Raw genomic sequence first — 17,780 nt, forward strand, 5'->3', positions numbered from 1 at the left:
CACTAGGCTGGCTAGCAGAAGCATCCTGGTGGTCTTGCGCTGCAAGGCCTTGCTGGCGGCTCTGGATGGCCTACGGTTGACCACACCAGCCCGGCCGTCTCTGGCTGACGCGTGGCTGCTTTCACCCTGCTCTGTAGGAGGAACTCTGATTTCGTTTGATTCGCTTTGGTGTTGTTGCATCGACTCTGGTAGTGTGTCACAAAGAGGTGTTGTTGATACTGAAACATTTGTGATCGTTTCTACTGCTATGTCGCCCTGTTGAGAGGAATGTTGAATCTGCTTCCCCGTAGGGAACAAGGGCACTGCTGGTGGGTTCGGAGCAAATCCATCTGGCGTCTGCAAAATGTCTACTTTAACATGTTTTCTGATTGTCTTGTAAACTTTGCAGTAGCACACTGCTATCATCGTTACAGTTACGATGTACCAGAAAGTTGAAGCAGATAGAACAATGAAAGCGTACGGCACTTTGTTGGCATTGTCAGCTGCTATCGCAATGTAAGGCAAGTTAAATATCAAAGCAGAAAGAACTACGAGCACAAGTGCCGCGAGTATCTTCCTTGGATTTAGCAGTCTCCTGTATAGTCGGCACACGCAATCGTATCGGTCAAACGCAATGAGAGTGGTGATCAACACCGAAGATGAAACTGCTGAATAGAGGCCATATCTTAAATAGAGGAACGCTTCCGAGGGTTGTTTCCCGAGGAGGATGGTCAAGCTCGGGCCGATGAAGTAAATTAGTAGCAAGCAGGTGAAGAGGTCAGCCCAGGCAAGAGCCATGATCAGTAGATTGGTTGTTGTTTTACGTGGCTTGCTCAGTATACGCCCAGTATAAGGCAGTTACCCGGCACGCCAACGATCATCACCGATAGAGGGAAAAGGACCCTGAAGATCTGCCCTGGATCTCTAGAACTGTCTATGCTCTTTTCGTCATCGCACGGCGTGCAGTTTGATACATCTGACGAATTCATGGCTGAACGCACCCTGAAATACAAGTCAGAACATGAAGCAGAATACCTCAGTTTGGGGCTTTAATTTGTCGAACTACTTATGCTAAGCTCAGTTCATTTGGGCCCTGACACGATTGCCTAAGTTGCCAATCCTTCCGCGACTACAAATTTTATTTCGAACTCAGTAGAAAACTGGTCGATAGAAGTACAAGCAGACCAACCTTGGATACAAATGCGTATGGTGGTTTGACTCTGGTGAGGTAGAGTGCGTTAAATCGTGATAAGACGAGATTGCATGTTACCAAGGCTCCATCCTCTGTGGAAAACGCGTGACTAATGGAGCACTTAATGGACTCGCCTCACCGTCATTATGTAGGGCTTTGCCTAGAGGGATTTCTTTATTCAGGTTATTTTCTTTTCCCAAACAGTCGAGTATACCGCGCTTCTCAGCTGACCCAAATAAGTATAGGTGTTCATTCGGTAGCTTTCCTACACGTTATGTTTCAGCGCCGGGAAATTTTGAATTACGCATGTCTGATTTTGAGGGTAATTTGCATACGCAATGAGGGCCATGAGAATTCGTGTCATGCCAGCAGCTGTTTCATACATTGATTTCCATTATATATACTGGATAGGACATCGCGTCCAAAACGTGTCCTGCGTATGCGTATTTTCAGGAAGGTAAAGAACGAGCGTTGCGAATTTTGTTGCGTGCACTGTCAAACGGAGATTTAAAAACTACTGGTTGAGGTTATTGTACTTCAATCGTCAGATTTCGAAGAAAAACTGAATTCTGCCCCCGGTATGGATAAATTTGGAAAGAATAATGGTTGAGGTGTGCGCAGCAGTGAATTGCCGGACATCGATGGTAAATCAAGTCTGGAAGAAGGAGCAGCTTTTGACATGAGCGTCACACTTTCAGAGAGTTTATGCATGCATTGTGCTATAATGCTTGACTTGAAGCCTACATACAAATGTAGTCAGAAATTTATGAATGTGATTCTATGAGACTTCACTATATCGAGATTGGGACTGTCTGAAATGTTATTGATCGGCAAAAGTGGTTTTCAAAAGTGAATAATTATTTTTTCGTTTGTTTTCCCCAGATTTCACCGGAAAAATCTCGAAGAAAGCCGTGTTTTGTGTTGTGTTAAATGTAAGTTGTGAATTCAAGTTTTTTTTAAATTTGATTTATAAGTGTCTACAGTGAAAGTGACCCTAACGTAATTAGTTTGGCTCGTAGTCAAAGTTCTGCTCATTTTCTGCTCACGGAAAAGATCCTCACACTTGTCGGTTTTCAATAAATTTATTTAGCATATGCATGATTATTAGTACATTGTTACCTGTGAGTGTGTAAAATTAAAATTAAGACTTTCGTTTTATTGATGGATTTTTTCGGTGTTGGCTCATTGAAATCAGACGGAAAAACACGTGGACGGTCTGGACTTCATAATGCAAAACCTGTTGTGGGTCTTGGTGAAACATTAATGTTTACACACTCAACAAATGACGGTTGAACCGACCCAAAGTGGAATTATAGCCCAGGCAAGACCGTAGTCAACAGGTGTGAAAAATGAATTAAAAAACAAAACAAACACACACATACACAAAAAAGGTTAATATTATCCATTTCAAGTGGGTTATTTAATAGAAAATGGTGAGTTCGTTGCATTTTTTTCTTCAGAATCAATTTTCACTAAATGCACTGCATACAGCATTTACCCTCCTGAAGCACGGTGCACCGGCATTGTTCGGCCACGCATTTCGTACACAAACAAAATGCGCGATGTCCTATCCAGACTTTATAATGGGATCAATGGTTTCTTACGTCGATATGGAAACTCTGTGCGTGCACACTTCGGCAATTGACTACTGCCTATTGGTCAAGGACGAATTTCAGTGCGTGCACCTCTTGCATGCGAACAGGATGGCCCAGTAGTAATATACCTCCTAATTTTGGTCGTTGGATTTTTCTGTCCGCCCTGAGCAGGAACAACAGAGGGTGTGTTTGAAACTGGAATTGACAGTCCTTTGGTACTCACTCACCGCATAGGCTTATGTGCGTTTGACGCGGAGCATGCTGAGTACGTGCGACAATTTTAGTCTGGAACACGTGTGTTCGGTCCCCATATACTCTGTATTCACGCATGCGCAATAGTAACCTATGGTAATCTGCCCGAAAATTGCTGTTCTAGCAGACGACGCATATCAGTGAGGGATTCGTCCTGCCATTTCCCTTTAAGACCTCGTATGTGAATAAATTGCCAAGAATCTATTAGGGTGCAATTTAATAGCTTCTAATCAGAAAGGTCTCCAGAAACTAATCAAAGGAGTGGAAATTGTCAATTTTTCCGTGTCAAATTTTCACAACTTTGCTGGGTTTCCCTTCAAATTACTTTGATGCCTCATGAAAGACTGGTAACCCTTATGATAAAAAAGGTTTATTACTTTTAGGCAGAAAACCTTGTTTTGAAATTCACTTCACTTTCCACTGGGACCATTATTTTCGTCATTTTCCGTGTTTTTCGCCCAACTTAAGTGCCCAATTTTCACAATAACACGTACAACGACGTCAAATTGTCCGACTAAAAGGCCCCAACAAAAACTCCGTTCTCATCCATACGGTTTCCTTCTTGCATGATACTTTCTCATTAGAACGTTCACATTACTATTTACAAGTAAAGAAATGTCAGGGAAAGCTCAGCAAAACTGAAACAGTCCCCTCTAAAATGTTGGCTTCACTTCCAGTTTCTGATTCTGTCACTTTGGGGTACGTAGGTAAGACGGGCAAAAATTTGGCAGAAAATGGATTTTTATCATGTGTAAGTTAGCGAAGGGGACTTTGAGTGTTTATATACATGATCAATTAGTTTTGGGTCCACCTGTCAGAGTCAATAGCCATTTTACTGGCTTCTGGCTGTGGTGAGATTTGGTACGCGTGCGCACAAACTAAGTGAGGGGCATGAATATACGTGGGAATGTATGGTCTTCACTTGCAAGCCAAACGTGAGAAAGCATCCCGTGGAAAACTTAGTGTCATCTTTCTTCTTTCGCTGTTGAGGGTGTACTTCAGCCTCAGGACTCCGTCGTCGCCGAGCGCACGGACGTGTGTAATAAAATCTGGACTCCAAATGCCCTTAATCAGCTTATAGAGGGATCCCAAAACGACGCTTTTAATGTCGATCTGCGCACTTCCGCGTTTGAAAACGAGGCTGTATGTGTCAGCTTCAATTTTTAATACGATCAGACGATTGAAAGTAAGGAGTTAAGACACAAAATACATACAGGTATGTTAAATTCAGACTTTTCATGCTGCAAATTTTTGTTGAAGAGCCTTTCAGAATGACTCGACGCGTGAAATCAAAGGAAAAAAACAATGGCAATTTACAGTGAACTAACGTACCTGCGATGGCCGTGTATCTTGTGCAGTGGGCGTGGTTTAAACTGAAGTGGTATCACACTTACGAACCGGATACTGCATGTACTGTGTGGACTCCCCGGGCGCGCGACGATGTTCAACACAGAGAGCCTTGGTTTCTATGCGGATAGCGCTGACGGGGCTAATGTGAAATCCATCTTTAGAGTCATTGAATCCACTCGCGGCCATTTTACCGAGCCGAATACAAAGCTTTCCTGGCAATGCCCGCCTTTGTTAATCCTGATGTCAATAGAATGGAGCCAACCCACGTCCAGGTTTTTTATATACGTCCGTGGCCGAGCGCCCAAGCAGGGCTCAAGCAAGGGCTGAGGGGTGCACTCACCTAAGTAAGCAAGAAATATTTCGGCCAAGCTCATTGATAAAAGTTATACACCAAAAATATTCTATATTAGAGGGTCCTGAGAGCCGTGGAATTGGGAGGGGGGTTGAAAAAATATGGCACGAAACCTCTGGCCCTGACTCAGGGCTTCCAATTCTGACCAATTTGGATGCAATCGGGACCAAAGTGGCACTACTTACCGTTTTGCAGAGCGATGCATTTTCAAAATGGCTACTTTTCCGGGCAGTGAAATTTCCTTCATTTTAGGGGTGGTCCGGTTCGGTGAAAATTTCTGGAAATTTCATTGGTCAGCCCACTAAAGGGAAATGAAAGAGGAGATGTCGAACATCGTTTTTCTGTGCAGCCTGAACACCTGTGAGTATTTTTGAATTAAATATTTGTGTGAAGTATGGGGATTTATCACTGCTGTTTGTGGGGAAATTATTTGCTGCGGTGCACCCTGAAGGCCTTGCACAGATTTTAATGCAGGAAATGCGTTACACAGGGTCACAACTAAAGACGCTAAGAGCATTGTGGATAAATTTCTACCGGGCGTGCGATCTTGCTCAATATGGCCGTTATCAATTCGGTACTTTTTTTTGTTTTGTTTTCTTCTCATCGCTGAAAATATTCCCATTACACTTCATTAGTTCATCCAAAATTGATCAAGTTAACCAGCAATTTGAAAAATAGCGCCAAAAGACACGTGATCACTGATACTTAGTGAGAAGAAAAATTACTGTGATTGCTCCAAGGCCATGTTTTTATCATTTAAGCCGACATTTTAGCCTGTGACGAAGCATTGCCATTGGCTGCCCAAAAACCGTCAAACAACACTTTGCTATACATGAAGGGATATTCCTCGTGGTCGGCGGTCGTGCACAAAGTAGCCAATCACAGTACAAAGCCATCAGTCCTTCCCCAGCCCTTCCCCTGGCAAGATCGTTTCCGCGGGAACGAGGTTGCTAGCGTGTATGTCATCGATAGAGTGATAGTACAGAGACGAATCTAATTTTTAGGAAACGGGGGGGGGGGGTGATGGGCGTACTAAAGGGATTCCCTGCTAAGGGGACCCACCGGAAATGGATGTGATAGACAGCGCAATCCTGGTCCAGGATTTTGTTTTTTGAAGGCCTACTTTTCGTCATTTAACTGGTAGTTTCATTTAGTCTGTGGCTGAACGGGGGGATACAATCCCCATCACCCTCAGATATGCTTCTGGATAGTCTGGTGTCATTAAGATCTCACTGTTTGCTGTAAAGTGCAAAAGTAAATATGAAGTTCTCGCCATGGCCACCTGTCAAACGCGCAAGGTTGTCTGAAAGGAATATACCAAACTAGATGGAACTCGAGTTGGTTCATTTCAATTCAATGATGTGTGCCTGATCACAAATATGCAACTGATTGCAAATGGAATCGTTTACAAAATTAATGTGGTCGATTGGGGGCAGCATATCAGGAAAGTAAAGTCCATCAGCGATCGGCTGAAGTCTAATCGTTTCGCAAAAAATCTTTACATCTCAATGACATTACAACTTCGTTATGGAATGGAAAAATCACAAAAATCATACTGGTGAAATTAGTGTCCTTTACACTTATAGGAAACACTGACGTAAATCTGTTCGGGTGAGTGGGACATGGGGGTGGCTTAATGAAAAACTGTCTGGCCGCGGAAACTCGAAAAGCTTGGAGAAGTTGCTGTACACTACATGACACTAGGGGGCGCTAATCAAAATACAGAAATACATTTGACGTATACTGACACCCCTGAATCTTACATCAAATCTATGTAGTTAAATATTTTGATTTTTTCTCCCTTTGTAATTACTGTTGAAAACATTTGGATGTTCGAAAATATCCGCTTTTCAACCACCACGAAAAAGCATGTTCCAGTGGTATGTTCCAGTATCCCATTCCCCAGAACATACGCCGCTACGAAAAAGGGTCGTCACTTTACCGAGCCTTTAAAGAGTTGAGACATACATCTCAAGATCGATCTTCTTTTTCCAAAAAACGCCCTTTAACACCGTAGCAGGAAATGTCTGTTCGAACGTATTCAACCTAAGGGTATCAACAAAGGCGATGGTACGTGAAACTCCACGTATTTCATATTTAGTACCTTTGTGTTCTATTGACTTTAGGTAAAGACAGTAAGGTGTGTAAAATGTGTTTAGATTGAAGTTGGAACATTACGCTAGCAAATTTGTACCATTTAGGTTTCTTTCGCAAAATTATGTGAAACTTGCGGCCAGAGCAACTCTTAGATAAACATTTGAGTTCCAGCAAAAAAGTGCGTTTAAAAGAGCACTTGACACAATTATTACATTAGAATCTCCCACCAATGTCGTGTTCGCTTTGTATTTCTTTCACAAAATAGTAATTTACTGCTAAAGATGACGATAAACCTGTGAATGGCAAGCCATTTCCTGGATTTTGTTGAGGAGGTGTCATCGCGTGGAACTTCCAATAACGGAATGAGGGCTAGGCAGGGGTTTTTTTGTTTTGTTTTGTTTTGTTTTTTGTTTTTGGCCTTATCATAAATGCCAACATCAAAATGGAACCTTTCAGGAGGAGTAGATAATCATGCACACTTTAGATATTACCACACCTTGTACAGACTTTTAATTTTTATGCAGACTCCTTTGACTATTGACATGAAAGCCGCTACCTCCAACCTTGAGCAATTTGACTACCCCCCCCCCTTTACAAGTGAAAGACAGTGCGTACTTGTGTTTTGGCTTGCTTGAACTTTTGGACAAACAAAATGGACGCAAAGCAACGTTTCGATATGAGGTACAGGCATTTGCAAGCTCACAAGTATTTATGAGCAGCACCCTCTTATGTCAGTTGTGTCCCCCCTCCTTCGTATTTCAACGGCCGGTCCATTTTAGGATTTGGTCATCCCCATTCCCCACTCGCCAGCCCAGATTACGCCACTGCCTCGGATGGTCAGATGGTCCAATCATGAATACATTGTCCTAATCATGACAAGTTCCTGGTTGATTTGGATTTCTTTTTCAAACCTTACATTCTGGTGCTCTTCCATAAGTCTCTGTAAACCTCTTGAAACGCACGTAGTAGGTTTGTTCTTTCAAGAAAGTACATTCATAAAGTAAACGGTTGCAATCAAAGAAAATAACAATTTCATTTTAACTTGTTGGGATAGCTATGTTCTAGTAAAAATACATACTGTTTTTTAATGAAAAAAGATTATAAGAAATGAGATATCTACGTCGATTACCATTTTGGACTAATGAAATGCTGAGGCCTAATTGAGGCAATATTGGGTAAACAGTCGTCCAAGTATTCTAGACGAAAAAGAAGGTTTCGCTGGGGTAAACGAATTGTCAGTCTAGGCATATGCCATCATAATCCTGTCAAGGTTGGTAAGCAGACCTGAGCACAACCTCCCATGAGATGATACCGTTCTCTTGGTGCTCATTAGCGTCTAATAGGACTATCTAGTTTTCTGTCCTTGGCTTTGTTTTTGCTGTGGCTTCTTAATTGAATGATATGGCTACTTTGACTTCATTAGCAAATGAAACTTAACATGATTCCCCTTCAGTTGGTAGATCAGACATCGCTGTAGCCTTCTAAAAAAAGTCACAGTGGTTTATTCTTGGGGTTGTCGGATCTACTTGTTTTGGTGTAGGGGTTCCTTTTGAAGATGGGGTTTTGCACTGACCTCGGAGTTTGGTTTGCAGGTTGGGATTAGAGCTTTGGCTGCAATGTACAAATGATTCCATGGTATAACCGGTTGGGCAAGTTCATGCTAAGGTTTTTTTTGGGGGGGGGGTCGAACGGATCTCAATATCAGGTTTGCGAAATGGTAAGATTTGGAGTTCAGATGATATTTTGGTATAGCATTTCTCGTATATCAGTTGGGTTTGAGTCGGACTATCGGCGTGTGTTACAGATATTTTGGGGTGAATGATTGGGTAAGGGTTAAAACTGGGATAAAGGATATAAAGACATCGTTACATTTTGCTCTTCCCTAGGGAGGAAACATTTTGGCCCTCTCCACAGATTTGGTTCTGGATTCGCCCTTGAGGTGAGAACTCACAGTTACGTTAAACATGTATTTAAAGTTTAGTTTACTTGAGACGCTACTAGCGTGTCAGTGGTTTGATGGGGGTTAGGTTCGGTTGGAGTTGAAGGTGAAGGGGCTTGGCTGAATTTCTAGCGGGAGTTTGCCTCCTGTCAGAAACTGTACCTGGGATTTTTGTATGTCTGAGGTTCCTTTTGCTCTCTTTACTCCGTTTTTAGTATCACGTTCCTCACAGATTGGTCCAGGCTGCAGTGGTTGTGATATCCTGTCTTTTTTGACTGGGGAATATTTTGAAAGACATACAGAGTTATATACTATAACAGCCGGTGCGTTGGTTATATTTTCATATTGACATTCCTTGTGACGGGGGTAAATTTGTGACTGTGATCCCCCCAAACGCTGAAGATGGAAAGCTTGGATAGTATTAATTGCCACTGAGCAGGCGCGTGTTTCATCGAAAGCGAGCAAGAGAACTCATTGTAATGTGGCAGCCATTATGAGACCAATATGGAGAGGATACGGTCCCTTTGGGGTTATTGTCATTACTCACCGTGTGTTCCATCAATATCGTCTGTCACTTTCCATAGAAACGAGATTAATCATCCTTTGGCATTCAGGAAGAATGGAAAGCGGGTATACACCACCCGTCAAAATGGTTAGCCAATACCCCGAGGCATGTGGGAGCGATCGCCGCCGCTCCCATTTCGCGCAGGAGAAAAGGATCAGTGTTCTGGTTGCGCATATTACTCCGTAATAGGGTACTGGCGTATAAGAAGAGACTGAATGATGCATCGTCCCAGCTCCAGATTAATATCGCAGCTTCACCAGAATTATGATCTTGATTAATTCCCTTGTCTGTGGGTCCCTGTATTAAGAATCCAGCGCTCACAGTCATGTCCCTACTCTATCACGGGTCCTTTGGTCGCTCTCGCCGGCCCATTGATACCCACTCACCTTTATGAAGGAAACCCCGCAAAAGCCAATCGAGAGGTCTGTAGACAGCGCCCGAGAGGGGCCAGTTCAGCATAGGGCGAGCCTCCAATCTGACACTGTCCTATTTACTCAGACCAGGTGGCGAGCATGAAGTGTCGCAGATGCAGAGTGTACTGATAAAAAAAGTAACGACACTCGTCACCACTCATGTGAACTCTCTGTGTCAGTGACTGTCGCATTCCAACATGTTCATACTGAGCGATGTGGAGATTCTTCATTGAAATATGCCAGGATAAGCTAAAGTTTATCAGATACAGTGTCCAATACAGGCAAAAGCTATAACATAAAGTGGATAAAGCGACAGCCTTCGAAACGAATGAAATGCGGGACACCACATTAAACAAAATTGTCCGAAAAAACTGTATAAAATAAATTGTTTCGCTATAACATTTGACTGTGCGCACCGTTATCATTAAAACAAAGGACATAATTTCTCCTGTGTCCTCCAGGATTAGAAATTATCTCGATCTTTGGGGGGGGGTCACACTGACAGCGGTAGACCATGCGTTTGCTTTCATTCCTCAAGGGAAGTTAATTAAGCTCCTTAAGACAGATTGGTAGGAAAACGCAAATACAGTGATAACTGGTACCACTTATGCTCCCCGTAAGGATAAGGTTGCTCTGATGATCAAGCGGTCAGAGTCTGTGCAATTTGCAGCGGGAAATGCGTGAAGCAAAGCTCTCGCTGGGCAGCTTTCAGGAAACTGGCCAGCCCCTGCTTTTAAAGAAGACTGGCTTCATGTCTCGTCCCTTCCCAGCAAGTTCACGCGACATTTCTAAGGGAAAAACCAGGTTGTCACTGGTACTGGAACCCTCTTTAGAGTTGGATGCACAAAGGACAAAAAATGATTTTTTTTTTAGTAAAAGGCATTACTTTGCTTCAGTCCTCTCAAATCTGAGGCAGCCAAACATTTTTCATTATTTATTTCTTTATGTTTTGCACGTCAAAGTTGTGGTGTAGTGTTGAAGGCATTGGCATGATGGGGAGTGTGTTTTAGCGTGATGGATAGCGATGAGCGCAACATGATGGGTTTTGTTTATCGTCACGGTACGTAGCATGGTTCAGTAGAAGTAGGCTTGCCGTGACTGCGAATGAAGTTTAAACCAATTAGCCCTTATCGTGTACTTTTTTGAAAATAAATGCGAGAGAGTAAAGCAATATCGTTAACCAGTATTTTTAGAAACTTTTAAAACAGTTTTTATGAATATTTTAAATTCACCCTAAATTATCTATACGCTCTAAAAGGTGAGAGCAAGCGTTGGGTTATACAATTTAGCCTCTGCGTGTGCCGTTTCACTACTGGACATCGCTGTGAAAAATGGAACATTATAGATCAAGACTTCTTGGTTTCGCATTCCATTCAAAATTCCTACGATATTAGATGCAATATAATGTGGTATGTAGCATAAACTATGTCAAGATGATGCATGCTCTCTTTTGGCAATCCTGTGCGTGGAGAAAATCATTCACTTATAGCCTCCGGCTGCGAATACAATACCGCGTGGCGCACTTCACAGAAGCCACGGTTAAGTGGCGTGTGTCACAACGGCGACGCACACAAAGACATGAAGCAGGGAAGTGAATTCACCGTCGTCACTGGACAAACGTCTCGCCCACCGTTTGCACAACGAGAGGAGAACGATCCATCTTCCCGCAATGGTCATATCCACACGATGCCAACCTTTTTAAGTTCCCTCGTGGAATAATATTTGCTCTCCTGCATGGGTGGACGCTGCGCGCTCAATGCTCCACCACGGGATAAGAGGACGGCTGGGATTCAACAGTTTGGCTGCGTTTTCCATCAGTTTCGGCCCAGAAGCTAGTTTAATAGGGATCATCGTTGTGTGACAACCCCGAAGGTGATGTTTCGTGAGAGCTGAAAAAGACCAAAAAACTCTTGCTGTCATAACTGCACATTTGTTTGGGGGTTTTTGTAACCGAAAAGTCCGAATATTGATGTTTGTACAGTGTTCCTGATTTGGTTTTTCAACAGGAGATTTCACTAGAGCAGCAGGGACTTCTTGTTTAAACCTTCATTCTCGAGGAGTTGCTGGCTTTAATTTCATCTGAGTGTCATCTTCGTAAATACTTTTAATTTGCAGAGCCTCATACTTCACTAAGTTAACGCCCCAGCGTGTGAAAAACGGCAGCTTTTTAAACTATTACGCGGACAGGGAGAACTCGTGCTCAACAGGATGGAAGTGAAAAGTAAAAGCATGGATAACGACCAGGGGCACAATAAGAACAAGACGGAGGAGAGGTATTCTGTCGGTCGTATCTTCACCATGGTGCAGGGGGTGTTCGTCCGGGTCCTCTTCTCTGTTTCCTCCGTCATCTCGGTGTGGCGGGTAGCCACAGTCAAGGAGGACCCCACCTGGTGGCTGCTAGTGGTCATGAACGCCCTTCTGTACGTCGAGGCCTATGTGACCTTCCGGTACCGGAAATCTGGCGAGTGGAAATGGTAAGCATCGTTGTTTAAACTGTGGAAATCAATGATATCAGGCAAATGCATGAGTTTTCTCATTAAAGGGTGCTGGGAATAGGTGCGTTTTACATTATCAATGGCAGTGAACGTAAATAAACAAAATACCGTGCCCATTACAAACGTGCTTGCATGAAAACTCCTTCCCTCTGTAATAACTCTTTTCGGGATATGTGTTTAGCGGTACGCTGTTTTGGGTTTGAAGAGTGGGAATCAACAAGTTAAAAATCACAAGTAGGTTAAACCTCTGACGGAAGTGGATCCCAGAATTTTCGAAAAGGAATAAATCGTAGGTGGGGGGACTGGCATATCACATTAGTTGGGGAGCCGCTAAAATGGGCATGTTGCGCACACGTGAGGGTGATAGGTCCATTCGGGCCTATCAGACATTGTATGAACGAATGTAGGAATCGAAATCATTTGGACATCTTGTGACTCGTGGGGACTTGCTGGCGACTAGTGATGCCTCTCAGTGCTTTTAATTAATACAACTTAGGTCTTTATTGGGCTCGGTCTCAGTTTGCCGTGAGATCTCACCTAAATGAATGTTTGTTGACTAAGGTACTTTGGGTATACATATGGATTGTGAGTGCGTGCCCCTTCTTTTATCAACTTACCAACATTTTTATTGAATAATGGGCCCTATCCAAAGAAGAAAGTTTTAAAATGGAATTGTATTTTGTGTCTAGGGGCATTGCGTTAGTTAGTGTCTTATATTTTGGTGTTTAGGTAAATATGGTTTTATTCGGGCTGTGTAATTATCTATCTTTAATGGTATTTTTCTTTTTATATTTTAATTTAGTGGTCTAACTGTGACTTCTTACTTTGGTTTTTCATCTGTGTTTTTATTGACTGGGACAACAATTTTCATTTGACTTTTTAATAAATGAATGAATGACAGATCAACAAATTTAAAGATAGTATATAATAATATAATTTTAATAATATTATAATATAATATTTAATATTAATATTTAAAAATCTATGAATAAATAAAGGTTGCATATATTTATATGTACGATTCCAAAAGTCAAAAAAAAAAACCAAACTTACATTTTGCGAAGGAGTATATACACTGTTGTCCATAATAAGTTTCAAACCAAGTCACCAGGTCTTCAAATGATCCTTGGCAAAACATTTTTTTTTATCATCCGTCATCTTGGTACTGATGCATATTTATATTGTGAAAGGGCGTGCTGGTGGACTTGGAACGTGACTTGCGAAGGACTCGACTGTAAAACTTAAGTATTGTCTCCGTAGAAAGAAGGGTTTTAAAAGTGACAATACTTCTGTACATCTAACGTTGATATGTCATGAAACCAAAGACTTCATTAATTTTGCATTGGTATTAATGAGAAGGAACACTCCTTCAAGTCTGAAGTGAATACATGCATTCCACGCACAAAAATCCTGAGGTAATCGCTGCATTTTCTCATTATCCCTACTGTTATTACTGGTATGCATTTCAGAACACTGTTCGGATGTTTGTTACATGTACCTTGCGCAATGCAGTAATGACTTAAGCAGATTTTCAATCAGGCCATCCAAAGCCTCGGCTAGTCCCACTTGTGGTTAGATTAATTTTTTTCCGTTTCAAGAGAGAGCCACATACGCATAAACATCTTATCACGTACGCTTTGTCCTCTGCGGAAGTGCGAACGATTTTTCTTTTACTTTGAAATAGAAGTTAAGCAATTTGATAGTGATGAATAACGCTGGTAATTTGTGGATGTCGTTTTGTTCCTGCGAGCGAGAAACAGCGGAACTGGTCGAAATGCCAGTGCGCCCAACTATTCGACGGACGAAGTTCAATTAAAGGATTTATACAATGAATTTTTCTCTTAGTCACTTCTTGAGCATTTTTATTCTGTTCTTCAGTGTATGAAAACTGCTTGGAAATACTTTTGGAATTAAGTGTATTGGCCAGTGAAATTTTGGTCCAAACTTTTCTGGCAAGTTGGGCACAGTTGCTGTGATATAAATTAGGGAAGACACTCTTCAGTTTACGTGTTTTCATGTTAAGAATTTGAGCCTCAGATTTTTCGGGGGGGGGTAACTTCCACTATTCACTATAACTATAGCCAATATCAAAAAGTTTCAAATTTGCAATGTAAAAACACAAGTCCGTCTTATATAAAACATCAAAACATGTACATGTAATATTTTTAAAAAGGAATTTCACACGACAGTTTTTTTGGTTTTTATCTTTTTTTTTACTTGACTGTTGTCAAGCAAATGACAATTAAAATTAAGGTTAGCGACAAAAATTCTACTTTAATTGCTTCTCCAAATTACTTGCAAGAAATAACTAGCTGGCTTTATGATGGGTACGAAAAAATCATCATATAACCATATTTTGTAAAGTCGTCTTAAAAATAGCGTTACTTCACAGACGCAAAGCTCATAGGACCCAAGGCAAAGAGTACCCGCTTCCTGTTTTCCGGGATTGGACCTGCTTCAACCTGCCGTCATCGAGGAGTGCGTGCATAGTTCATCAATAGCCAATCTTCCGCCAAAAAAGCGCCCGTAAGGAGCAATGACGAAACGCAGTGAATGGTTCGGTGGAGCGCATCATATTAGTTTATTTGCGCGCGGTCGACGATAGCCGGGAAAAGCTGAAACGTCGCCCGGTCCTGTACACACGTGGAATCGCTCAGATGGCAGCATACCTTGCGGTAGATGGCTTTGCAGTCGGGCTTCACATTCTCGATACGCAGAGCTTGGGTTTTGTCGGGGAGCAGTCTTGCGATTTTGCGGGAAATGCAAACACAGCCGGTTGCAACGATTTGAAGAGGGGACCCAGGAAACTCGTCTAGGATGATTGCAGCTGGGATTGTGTTATCTTCCCCCAGTAAAGGAAAGAAAACAGAAAACATTACTTTAGACTATCGTTGATTGAGTAATATACTGTGTATTGCTTCCTTTTTGACTGGAGGCGATTGGTGATATGAACCTTGTGCACAGTCCAGAAATGAATAGAGCGAAATCTGTACCTATCATAACATTATAATATGCGCCCAAAGTAAAGTAGTCATAGGGCAAAAACTAATGCTAATGACATGTCCAACGTTCCCTGCCTCAACATCAGAGGATATGTCCACCTCCTCGCGCTTTCTGAGTTCGCAGCATCCGGCCCATTTCTGGATTAACGTATACTGTATCAAACCATAGAGCTATGTAACTCTATGATCAAACACACGACACTACAGTACTTCGTCGTCTGATAAAGCAGAATGTATATACAGTACAGGACTGGTAATACCGGGTGTTGACAGCAGTGCTGCACATGACCATTTCACACCACTAGCGGACCGTTAGGATGAAAACAAGCGAGCTTTTACATGCACAAAGCACAAGGTGCAACCTGTCCCCTGGGACCCACGGTCACTCTAAACAAAATTTCACTAATATAAATAAATGTTAAGAAATGCTGTATGGAGGTGAGATATTGACAATCATCCAAACAAGCGTCCGACATTTACAGTGCTATTTTTCTTGTTTTTCTTTTCTTTCCTGACAGTGCATTTTTGTTCCAAACTGCCTCTTGACAAGTTAAAGATTCGTCAAAACTTTCTGCCCTTGCTTAAGACCTCGACTACTCCAGACCAGTCGCAATATAGGCCCCCCTAGTATTCGACAAAAATATCAGACCGCAAAAATATCGTCAAGATAAACTGCACATAATCGTTTGCCCCTTCAAGCAGTGACGTCTACTATGATCCAAACAATCTAATAAATGACATTCGTGTGGGAGGGAGTTCGGCATCTTTTTAATCTTGTAAATTGGTAAAACCTCGCTTGCAAAATCGATTTCTGCTCTCTTGACTATAAAATGTTGACCTTTACTGCAAAGGAAACCTCGCTGGGTGAGTTCAGAGCTAAACCAGCTCCTTTGCGTCGAATTCTGTTTTCGGCGAGAAGGGCAGCGGGTGTGGACCGCGGATGGAAAAGTAGTTCCTTCTTTGCACATTGTGCGGAGAGGATTTAGGATTATTTAGGCCTACCGGGTGCGATTTTTTTTTCGCGCTGGGGGCGGGATTACTGTATTTGTCGCCGTTGTTGAAGCCTTCAAATCACGTTGTTCCGCTCTTCACCAAACAAGCAAACCAGCCCCCTACAGAGTAAAATTTTTCGGGGGGTGGGTGCAACCTTTAGACTTACGCCACTTGAACAAGCAGACCCAGGCGAGACCCAGTCCCGGGGATCCGGACCTGTTTGTGCATGTAAATGAGCGAGTGACATTTATTTCATTTATTTAACAAGCAACCCCCTCATTCAACATCCCTTGCTAAATAGGTCAACCTTACTTAGAATGTTCCCGCGTCTGTTATCCAACCAAAGACTTTCTATAGTGTTCCTGGATTTCTGACAACTGCTGCTTTTCCCCTTGACCTTAATCAATAGTTCCTGTGAACCAGATTGCATGTGAACCTGTTAGTTTCCTTGACCGACGTACCCGTAAAAAAGTTTTACATACTGTAGTTTTATTTGCGCAATTGTATCCCCCTGACAAAACTTCCTTTTATCTTTAATTATCTTTCCTACATGAAACAGTTGTTATGGACTTTCCCGAATGCTATGGGTACTGCTTTTTCGCTATTAGGCTTGATGCGCGATGCGAGAGCATATCTTTTTTGTTCAGTCCGAATCAAGGTGAATTCCACCATGCTGTCGTGTCCGGTTTGTTCCAGATCAGAGCTCGCTCTGGTTACTCCGTGTGAAGTGGGAAAATCGAATCACTGTTTTAAAAAGGATGGTTCGACGATGCACGCATTTACAGTTCATCTCACAGAAACAGTTCGTTGGGAGGCTTGCATAAAGCTAAGTTCATCTTGCACTCTTGTCGTATCGAAGACGTCACAAATTTGCATAACTGTGCAGCGTGGCAGAAGTCATCGGACGGGGTTCAACTATAAGGTGCGCTCCCATGGTCTCCTTTTTTACTGACGGAAAGGCGAGGCGAGACTAAACTTGGTGTCTTCACTCGTAAGAAGGGCCGGCCATCAGCGAAATTGATGCATGCTCATTATTTTGTATGCAATGCGAACAATCTAAATGATTACACTTTGTCACTAAATAAAAACGTTCTGCCGTGTTTTAACATCTGATCGGCGGTCCTGCAACTTCTTACATCTCACTGGATTCGTTTAATTTTGTTCAGGGACTACTAAAAAGGTGAACGTCTAGTGCCTGTTGACGTCTTTCAATAACATGGCAAGACTTGTTTATGCAGATAGCTGCGCATCAGTACACTTGTGTTATTTGCTGTCATTCATTTCATATTAAGTAGAAATTTCTGCTGCCAGGATTGAACCGAGATTCGATCTCACAGGACCGTCTGTAAGTCTTTATCTTTCTTTCTAATTTTGAGAAAAGTGACAGGTGCTTTGGGAACTGTATCCATGGATTGAAATTGGAAAAACGAATGTCTGCACTGAGTGTTTTAGCTGTCGTACATGTGTTTGTATTGTTTCCTTGTTGATTTGCAAAGTGAACATCAAAGGAACAGTGTGGGCTTTATTGTCTGCAGACTCTAGTTACAATTGCGCTT

General features: G+C 42.2%; 1 protein-coding gene across 4 annotated transcripts in view; it reads left to right on the plus strand.

Moving 5' to 3' along the window:
• The first annotated feature begins 1,666 nt into the window (after window positions 1-1,666).
• The window catches only part of LOC110985674 (transmembrane protein 26-like), a 34,243-nt gene continuing 18,129 nt past the window's right edge, over window positions 1,667-17,780 (plus strand). Inside the window, exons 1-4 of one of the 4 annotated variants that reach the window (XM_087136203.1) lie at window positions 1,667-1,815; window positions 2,054-2,103; window positions 8,704-8,756; window positions 11,850-12,208. In XM_087136203.1, coding sequence (XP_086992329.1) covers window positions 11,943-12,208 — 266 coding nt within the window. In that variant the 5' untranslated portion in view covers window positions 1,667-1,815; window positions 2,054-2,103; window positions 8,704-8,756; window positions 11,850-11,942. Of the gene's footprint in view, window positions 1,816-2,053; window positions 2,104-8,703; window positions 8,757-10,945; window positions 12,209-17,780 lie in introns of those variants that run through there. The other 3 variants (XM_087136202.1, XM_087136205.1, XM_087136204.1) reach the window with 3 other exon arrangements.

This window comes from Acanthaster planci, linkage group LG04, assembly GCF_054643075.1.
Source record: "Acanthaster planci isolate LZ-2023a linkage group LG04, COTS_SCS, whole genome shotgun sequence".
NCBI lineage: Eukaryota > Metazoa > Echinodermata > Asteroidea > Valvatida > Acanthasteridae > Acanthaster > Acanthaster planci.